This window comes from Rhea americana, unplaced genomic scaffold (genome assembly GCF_003343005.1).
Source record: "Rhea americana isolate MKP2758 unplaced genomic scaffold, rheAme1 scaffold_36, whole genome shotgun sequence".
Lineage (NCBI taxonomy): Eukaryota > Metazoa > Chordata > Aves > Rheiformes > Rheidae > Rhea > Rhea americana.
Genome location: NW_028186490.1, coordinates 2,234,418 through 2,245,003, shown reverse-complemented (window position 1 = coordinate 2,245,003; position 10,586 = coordinate 2,234,418). Strand labels below are relative to the sequence as shown.

At 36.7% G+C, this 10,586-nt stretch overlaps 1 protein-coding gene across 7 annotated transcripts in view; it reads right to left on the bottom strand.

Moving 5' to 3' along the window:
- Nucleotides 1–10,586, bottom strand: part of KAT6B (lysine acetyltransferase 6B) — a 122,665-nt gene that overhangs the window by 27,836 nt on the left and 84,243 nt on the right. For all 7 annotated transcript variants that reach the window (XM_085312274.1, XM_085312275.1, XM_085312272.1 and 4 more), the window contains exons 11-12: nucleotides 8,967–9,128; nucleotides 6,466–6,559 (exon numbers count right to left, since the gene is read on the bottom strand). In XM_085312274.1, the coding sequence (XP_085168400.1) occupies nucleotides 6,466–6,559; nucleotides 8,967–9,128 (256 nt within the window). The remainder of the gene's footprint in view (nucleotides 1–6,465; nucleotides 6,560–8,966; nucleotides 9,129–10,586) is intronic.

Below are 10,586 nucleotides of genomic sequence, written 5' to 3'. Positions count from 1 at the left end.
TTAATAGAAAAACCTGGTCTTTTACAGGCTAGACTAATTCTTTATCAAGTTCACAGGGAGAATAAAATTGCGCAAGGGTAAAGACCTGTAGAAACACTTAGAATCTTCACAATCTGCTCAAACTACAATGCTTTTTCATGCAATGCAATATTTTAGCCTGCTTCAAAATCGACTCAAAACTTTTCGCAATCAGTACCCTTAAGAAATAAACCCACCAGTTCTATTCTCACCAATGCAGGTTTACAATTAAACGTTGATGCTTCTGAGACAGCTTAAAGTAATTCTCTGGACTGGATGTGGAATGCTCACTCACTACTGTGTGTAACTAACCCCTAAGCAATGTAGGCTTCACATTCTCAGAGGGATGCAGCCTTCTGAAACACTTGCAAGCTGCAAGGAAGTTGAGTGTAGTTTAGACAGGTCCCCATCCTTTTTTCACCTATTCGCTTGCCCACTACCATTCCTCACTTTCTCAAAGAAAGCATATAGGGGATCAACAACTGACCTGGGTTTGATAAACCTCTTTTAGAAGAGCTGGCTCTGCTTCCCACCCCCTTCTAACCCAGAATATTTCAGTGATTCAGCTTTTGCACACAAACACCACAGGCTGTTGCATCTACATAAGTGATGGTAAGAATTTGCAGGGGGGATGAAGGAAAAACAAGAATTGAGATCAAAAAGTCCTCAAAAATCTCATTCACAGGCCTTTGTTTAGCTAACTCTTACTGAGAAGATTGCTAATGAACATTGCTACTAGTCTGAGTGGCTTTGAGCAAAAAAAGTGGGTCTACCTCTCAGCTCCCAATTTATGAACAATCATAATGGTACTGACCTCTTATCAAGTGCTCTGAGGTTTACTGATGAAAAGCATATAGAAGGAAAGACATAACCACCGTTTTCTCTCCATTAAGAATTTAGTTCCCCTTTACTTGTAGGGCCACTTTCTTTTGTTCTCCTCCTCCCTCTGAAACTAGCCTTCCTTACTGTTACACATCAGCTGTTGCACAGGCACAGCTACTGCTTTTACTCTACTGCTTCTGCAAATCTGGAAAATTTACCCACCTGTTCAAATGCAACAGGATCAAAAATACTTGACCAAAACACAGATATTGGATCCAGGGAGTAGAAATGAGCAAACATTAAAAGGAACCACTTTCTCCTAGACAAGAATAGACCTGTTTAGCTAACAGAAATTGAGCTTGTCTTTTCTTCAGTCACACTTCAATTGTCTTTCTCTATATGGGCTCCTCAAGATAACTAAGCTACACATACCAGATGAGAACTAGGAGTCAGTGCAAGCTAATGGAAAAAAAATATATACATATATATGCCCATACCATGACAAATCTTTTTAATCTCAGAGTATCTGTTCAGCTCTGTGGTAAGCCTCTTACAGTATTCCAGAGGGAGTGACTTTTAAGGCATTAAATTTGCATACAATATAAGATACAAAAGGTCAGAAAGTCAGCACTGACTTTCCCAAACATACAGACAAATAAAATCAAAAAGCACACGTAGCTCAACCGGAACCCCAGCATCATTAAAACAAGCTTCCTCTCAGGTAACACCACCATTCCAAAGAACAAATAAACCAAATGAAAAGAAGGAATTCTTATGTGGAGGAAGAGACTGACGCAATCAGCTAGACAAGAAACACCTTCAAAATGAAAAACCAGAAGGCTATTAAGGACTTTGCTCCTTGGCATTTAACCATATCGTTACTGTGATGCGAAGGTAACACCGACACAGTAGCCACTGCAGTGGGACAGGCTTATCTGAAAGTCCTCACAGGTAGTCTTCCTCCAGCTCCTGCTGTGCTAATGCACTGCAGGCACCTGGCAGGGAATTTGCAATCCAGTAAACAAACTTGGGACTATGGGGAGATGAGTTTTGCAAGGAGGTCTGAAATCAAATGATTGTTTTAAACTTATAGAAAATACTCATTAATCAACTATGAAACATTGCTATATTCCATTTTACTGATACCAAATTCTGTGATCTGGAAAATAAAGACTGACCGTCATGTTTGGCACTGCTGTGTAATGAACAGAAACAAAGTATATGAAGATTATGGATTCTACAATAGCTCAAACCAAGAAAGTAAAAGAAGCTTCTTGTATAGAGGAGCTGCTAAATTTGTAGAAGAGCTGGGAGTACATGGATAGGAACAGCTACAAAACCCTAAGTTCAGTGCTGGCACTGTTAAACTACATCAGCATTGCAGGCTGACCTGATGCAGAATATGTAAAAACTTGCCCAAATGTAAGTATACATAATTCTCAGAATTAGCAGCTGTGCATCACTGCAGATTGATTTACAGATGGACACAGAATGAGAAAAAGCTAGAGTGGGATCTCATGCAAGAGAAGTCTGCTTTCTGGTTTGCTTCTGAATCAACTTAAACTGGACTCTACTTGCCCAAAATTTAATTTGCAGTAAGAACGAAAGATTCACGCAGAAGTCCATTAATTCCCCCCTCACGTATGCCCACTACAATCACAACCCAGCCTCACATAATACAGAAAAGAAGCAACGCAATGAAAACAAAACACCCCAAATCAAAGAAAGAAGTTTGTGCCTGCCAACTCCTTTACCACAATCTTAAGTATGCCCAAGAAGTTGGGCAGCCATCATCAATCCTGTAAAAGATAATAAGGTATTAAATGTATCTGAGCAAGTTAAGGTCCCCCATCCCTTTCCAGAAGCTACTTCCATGTGTTCATAAATATTCCAAATAAAGCTCCCTAACTGAAAACTGAGTAGGCTGTAATAAAATTTTAAAAAATAAAGCATATTCAGCATAATCAAAAGGAAGACTCCACATGAATTATTTTGTAAGCATCTTGTAAGTTAGTACCATCTTCAGTAAGACACATTTCTAGAAAATAGAATAGGTTAATCTAGCTTTACCTTACAAAGTGAATTTAGCACAATCAAGCAAAATCAACTCCGCTTTTTTACAAATGAGTTTCACTATCTAATAAAAGTTTAGATTCAAGCCACTTTTAAATTTTAACAGTTCAACAAATTTCTAACATGGTCAAAAACAAGTAATTTCACTACCAAAAAAACCCCACCAGCCACTTACCAGGCTTTAAAAAAAGGAAAAAGTAGAAAGAAAAATACGGATATTACAGTTTTCAAAATACATTTAAGTGACTGATTACATATAGAGTATTACACGTGATTTTTTTTCACTCAAGACAATCCTGACAGATAATGTAGGCACTTTACCACACACTTTCTTCTCTCAAAAATTAAACAATCCTTCCTAAAAAATGGATTTTTCCATGTGACATCTCACATTATAGATTCCTGAAGTGACAGGAAGACAGAAAGCATTATGTTAGTATCTACAAAGTAGAAAACAGTAATTTTAGTTTCTATTTCAAATAGAAACTAAACATTTTAAATGTATTTAGCCCCCCCAAAAAAAAGCTGAAAATCAGGAGACAGAAAACATTTATTTCCTTTTCACAAAATAAAATAATTGATTTTTCTCTTGCAAGTTACCAGAAGACCACTGACTCATTGGTAAAGATTTAGTTCAAGAAAACCAGTTTGGCAAACCAAAATATGCATCACCTTCCAAACAACAAACAGATAGCGTTTCACTTGGCATGGAGGAAGTCAATTTTGTACCACATAATCTACATTTTCACTAGACTGCTGATAAAGCAAGAGTTGTGTAGTGGTTTAAGATCTGATTTCTTTCCAGCCTTTCCCAAGTTCTAGACACATAATGCAGTGTGAGCCATTAACTGCTTGCACACAGTACCTGAGGCCTTTCCATGTGTGGCTTGTAATTATTGTTTTCGGAAAACTATTCGCTCAACAGTAAAACTTGCATTATTTTAGTCCAAAAACTGTTCTGGTTACTGTTATTTTAAAAAGTCAACAAGCTTCAGTGACTGCTTTATAGAACTCAAAATACAGCAGTTAGATGCGTTACCTGCATGATCAATGACTGTTTATCCTTAGCCAGAGCAAAAAGGGGGAAAAAAAACTTCCAAAGACTGTATGAGAATAAGACATTCTAAACAATGTCATTTGTAAACTTTTTTTTTTTGTTATTCTAAACTTGCACAGGTCAAGTCTAAGGACTGGGGTTTGGCTGTATCCCATCTTCTCAGGCCAGATACAGCAGTTACTCTCCGAAGTGTCAGCAAGTGAACAGGAAGGGTCAAGTCCAAAACTATGGCAGCCAATTATATTACAAATTAAGAGGAAGTGCAAGGCAAAAATAATATTCCGGGGGTTGGGGGGGAAGGCACAGGTCATAATTGATTTCAGATTTTTCTATAATGGCAAATTTGGGGCTCGCTAATCTGGATGAGGATATTACTGCTCCATTTAATGCCATTCAGCCTCCATCCTGCAAAAGCATAAAAATACAAAACAAGAAAACAAGACTTGAAGCTTTACACTCCCTAGGAAAAAAGCAGCCACAAGCAGTTCTCTTTCATACCTTTCATTTATTTTGTTCAACACTCAGTACACAGTCAGACCTCTCAGTCATCTCTCAGTTCTTCATTCTGTTGGAAATTGAGACACTCTGATTCCCAGTTAGTTAAGTGAAACTCTGTCCAAAAAACAAAGAGGAATTGTGGAAAAGCACTGAAGGACAGATTGCATGCTCACAAAGTGGGCAGGCTGTTAGCCCCAGCAGAAGCTAAAGCTGATCTCTAGACCATGCCCAGTATGTATACATGAAACGAGTACAGGCAGCACCAAATAAGGATTAAGTGTACCATTAGGACATGTTGCAAGTCATCACACGAATTCTGATAATTCAAAGAACCTGCTGTACTTTAGATTTTCAGAGGTGGGTAAGAGGTACCGAATACCCAACTGATTCCTCCATATTAACTAGCATAGCACTTAGTAAAGAAAGAGACTGAACGGACACAGTACCTGTATACAGGTAAAAACTAGTTTAAACAACAAAATATTCTATCTCACTACAATACAAAAAGATCTCCAAGTTCCTTAGCATGTGGAGTATACAGCTTTAGTTACGAGGTCTTTTGCAGAGCATACAGGCTTCAAAACTGTACTGCCACTTTCACAGACATCACTCTACTGCAAAGTCAGTACTCAACCAGAAAAATGCTCCTTGAGGGTGCTTCATTTGAAAGACACCACAGNAAAAAAAAAACACACACACAAACAGAAAATACCTAGAAGTACTTACCAGTTACTCCTTTCCCAAGGAGATACACTAGTCCTCAGATCAGGGCCAAATTCTACCTAAGTAAACAAGCTTGAAGTCTGTACAGCAGAGTTCTAGAAGTATTTTTCACTGTCTTTCCTAAAAAGTTGCGGAATGTTCTCAACCAAACAGCTGTTGTGTTCCACTCCAGTGATAGCTACATTTCAATGGTGAATTAAGTGATCCAGAACCATCCTTACCTATCTCACAGGGGTACAGTGAAGATTAATTGTTTGTAAAGCTGTGGAATGAAGAGATGTACTAAATATCTTTATTAACTCTAGCGTGGTCATGCTGAGTAAAACACTGCAAGACCCAGAGCTTCAGAACTCTGCAGTTACAAGTTATCAGTCTTGTCCTGCTGTTATACTGCAATGTATTTTTATTTGCATTTTAATGTTCTTGCATAACCTTCAGGCCAGAAATCCTATTATCTTAACTATCTTTATTATCATGCAATTCTACAGTGCTTTAAAAATCGTAAGTAATACTGAAAACTAGATTTACCATTTCTCTAACCACATCCAATATACACCAATTCCCTCTTCATCCTTTCTCTAAATTACAAAGTTGGATTCAGTAATACTAGGACATTCATGAGATGCTTCCCTACAGAACTTTGTTTGAACCTTTATTACAGCTTAAAAATGAGAGCTTTGGGGGTGATATAGATGTACACTTAAACAAGTGTTTCTCAGGCTTTCAGACAGGTCAGATACTCAACTCAGCAGAACAAAGCAGTAAGAATATATACAACTCTGAGCACCTACACAATTTTGTAACATTTGCCACTAAGAAAGTGATGATTAAAAAAAAAAAAAAAGTAGCATGTTCCTTCTTTGTAACACTCCTTCAGAAAAAAAATGATTCTTCTGCTAAAAAAATACAAGTTTAAATATCAGAATGCAGAGAATGCCTTAGTCTAACACTTTCTTAGCTTTGATCACAAATAGTTGCCTCTTCCTATGAGCAGGGCAAAATGGAAACTAATTTAGACAAATCATTCAGGGCAATACCTTTCTGAGCTAAAAATACTGCTGAGAGATCCAGTCTCAATTTCCTAGAGTACAATAACAGCAGCAGTAAGTTTTTCACTTCAGGAAGCTTTTCTATCCTGTGCAAATATAAACAGAAATCCCATTATCCACTGATAAAAACAACTAAACAAATTAAACAAACTTCTGTATGTTACAGTTTGCTACAGCAACCATCAGATCCCTGAATCACAAATGTAAATAAAACACTTCACTTACTGAAATCAATGAGAAACCTTCCAAATCCTTGCCTTTGGTATTGGGGCATGATCATTATGCAGGAGACATTGTACTTCTGCTGGCAAAGCTTTTCCTGAGGGAAGGAGAAACAGAACAAGTATGTCAAAGCACTGCTGAAGTGGGCAATTACCTGCACCTGCCACTGTCCTTGTACAATATCCCAGTAAGTCAAATGAATCCACGTGGTCAGTACTAAAGCTGAATATTTCCATGTTAATAATTAATGATAAGAAGGAAACATCAATAAAATATACCCTCAAAAATATTTGGGTTTTATTAGTTAGCTACTCAGCACCCTAAAAATTGAACAGATTATCTAAACAGCATAAGGAAGGTTAGGCATAGTATGGAAGAAGGGAGACAAGAAGAAGGAAATACTTTTATACTTCACTGATCATTCTCTTAGGGATATACAAGCAGAGAATAACAACCACGCATACGGTGAAGATATATTTTCTGCAATTTCTACAGTAAGTACTTTGTTGGTTTTCACCTGTATTTTGTCTTCTACCTCTGAATGAATACAACTGGGGGGTGAGGGTAAGAAGGAAAAACCCTTCAATTACAGAACTAAGAAGTCATACTTAAAGCTAAATGCTTCACCTAAATCCAAAGGAAGGAAAAACGCTCAGAATTCAGAGCTCTCTTTCAGATAAAGTCACGTATAAACACAACGGAAGCAAACATTGCAGAAAGAAAAATCTAAACCACAAAGCTGCTCTAACAACATAGCTTGGAGGTTCTTTTATTGATAATAAAAAAAAAAAAAAAAAAAAAGAGAGAGAGAGAGAACCTTGAACCCTTATTATCTTTAAAAGATTACACAGAAAACAAAATTCAGTACTATGTAGATTTGAGGGACATCAAATAAACCACCTAGAAATAAACACGTTGATGTAACTTGTAAGAAGCTGGGGCAAGCATACACCAGCTACTAATTCAGCCTCCACACCTAAGATGACACCAGATCAGTGACAATACCGACAGGACCAAACGCCAATATGCTCGTTTCCAAACATTTCTTCAGATGTGAGAGCAGGTGTCAATACCATATTTCAGAAGATTTCTTTATTTCTACGTGTATGACAAAGGCTAAAGCAACATCTTCTCTGTACAGGCTTTCAAACTGTCAGACTGCTGCTTAGTATTATGTATCCTGGTGATGTATTTACATTTGAGCAAGAAAAGCCAGAGCATTTCTGCCAGCAAAACGATACTCACTGCAGGGGCAAAAAAGGAGGGCCCAATTCAGTAAATCATTGCAGTACTTCAGTGAATTCAAGGTGATGCTAAAGCATTTTCCTAAGTTTTGCTGGGGAAAACATTTGTGACCACTAAAACTGACACACAGATTGACGGGGAAACAGGACAAAGTGCATCTTTGCTGAAAAAAGAAAGGGGAGGAAATATTCAAGTATCAAGAGGGATTCACTTCAATACTTGCAGTATCTTAAATAAATCTACTAGAAAATACTTGCTAACAGAGTGAGTTTGTCTGCCATGTCAACATAAGCTATTTGGAAGTTTAAGAGCAGAGACAGAGCAAGTTGTGTTTGCAATTCTCACTGTTATTTAATCTCAGAAAGGCCCACACCTCCAAAAAAATTAATCAGTCCAGGAGTACCACTGTAGAGTGTACAAGTACTCTAACATAATGTCTACAGTTCCTAAAAATATCTTTATAAAAATCACTTCTTGGTCAGATTAGAGGCAAAAAGCATTCAATTTCTGAAAAGCAGAATGCAGGTCACACAGTAATTGTTTGTGTGCCAATTCATCAATCTGCTTATTGTAAAATTAACTAACGGAAGCTTTTAAGGCATATCTAATTATCCTCCACCACTATTATTAGTATTTGTCAAGATAATTCAGACTATTTTTGTCCATAACTGTGATTACTGCTTTAAAATTCAAAGCAAAACTGCACACACATAAAAGGATATTTATTATAAAGAAAAGGTACACTGACGTTAGTGCTCACGTTCTTAAGCTTACCGTATTACGTAACTGCATTATACTGCCCACAAGAATGAAAAATATCTACATAGTAGGTCATTTGCGTCCAAATAGCCAACTTGAACAGCTAGCAGGAAAAGCCTGAATGCAAATCAACATTCAAATGCCTAGTACTTTTACAAGTTAGACTTCTGCAAAACTTGGTAATTGAAAGAAAGTGTGTGTGTGGGGGGGAAGTTATTTCATTTTCAACGGTGCAAACACAAGTCACAAAACAACCTCAAAAGTAAAATGCATATAGCTGAATAGATATATGTAAATTCTCAATTTGCAGTCTTCGAGAAAAATAAAGTACTAGTATATTTGAGATGAATCACATTCCATTTGAGACTTAGAGAGAATTTGAATTTTTTTAATTAAAGTTTTACTTTGCTGATGAAATTGTATGCACAAATATTTAAGTTCATTTTTAAAGGACAGTGGGAACAGTTACAAATAACATTTTGAAAAAGAAATACTTTTACCTTAGAGAAATATCCAACTAAATGGCAGCCTTTCTCATCATTTTTTGTAAGAACATAGAAGAGGAATGGTTCAACATCATAATACAAGGTTTTGTGGTCCAGAAAGAGCTTAGCTAACAAACAAAGATTCTGACAATAAATTTTGCTCACATTTCCATCAACCTAGAAAGCAAGACAGATGCAGTTATTTCCCATGCCACCAACATATTAGGACAAAATAGCTTCTTGAATCAACCATATCCTAGAAGGAAACATGAAAAAGTTGTTACAAGGCAGGAAGCTTCAGAATAGAGATGCCCCAGCCTCTTGCTACATAAGAATTCCCAGTTGGTACTAATTACTTTGCATTAGTATCTTCAGAGGATCTGGATTTATTAAACAAATAACTTCATCTTTTAATTGTTCAGATTGGACTTACCTCTCCCACTTAATTCTTGGAATGAAACGGACATGACTAGCAGACAGCAACAACAACAACATACTATTTAAAGCTATAATAAGCTATCAGGAAGGCGTGCCCAATAAATAGTAAAAAGAAGCAAGAATTGTATAATGAATCTTAACATACAAGACCAGTGAGCGGGTTGTCAACTTGGTATTAAATATAATAGCGTTTTAGATACAATTAAACAAGACAAAAATACTATACCGGGGCTAAAATGATATTGTGCAAGAGAAGTACAGTTTCAGGTTACGTACTATAATTAGTCTAGGTACGCTCCTAGCATAAAGAATCAAGCTCTGATGTAGACCACTAAAAAAAACTGGGCACAGATACAGATTTCCTAGACTACAATAAGTTACTCCCTGAAACAGAAGGCTCAAAGACAAAAGTCTTTTTGAAACGATCTTAATAGAAACATTTGTTTGTACTGATATTCTTTGATAAAGTCACTATTTGTATTTCTTTCACACAGACAGCCAAACCATCTGCACACAATACTGAGAAAGATTTCTATTTCTAAAGTATTCTATTCTGTTTCTAGTCACAATCCTAGTTACGATTCTGAGTAGATACCAATCTCTTGGATGCATTTAGAGATTTCAAGGTGACTGACTTAGTGCAGTTGTGCTATTTGGATTAAAGAAAAAAATATTTAACGATCAGCTACTGCTACTAAAAAGCAAAAGAATAAAACCTATATACAGCATTTGAGAACATATCAACTACATTAAGCCCTAATAGAATTCGCTACATCATCTCGATTTTTCCCTCCTTTTGCTCACTTGTTAGCAAATATGCAAATTAAATGAGTGCCAACCATGTATAAGTTACCACTGAGTAAGCCACAAGTTTGAAAATCCAAATTCTCTAAGATATTTTTCAATGAGAACATTTGTACAGAAATGTAGAAACACTCAATTCCAGACAAATGCAGCTCGTTTATCAGTTTTAAATGAGTGAAAAAGTGGACTACAATCTCAAAAGAAAACATTTGTCAAAGTTTCTTGGCTTCAACATAGTAGCAAGCTATGTCAAAGTCTTCTCTCAAATCTGTCAAAGCCATGCTCTGAGCAGAGGTACATAAATCTTAGATGCCAAACTCACTTCTGCTTCTCTAGAAAACAGAAAGCATGAAGGAAACCACATCCCTTTCATTCTGCCAAAAAGAAAGCGGG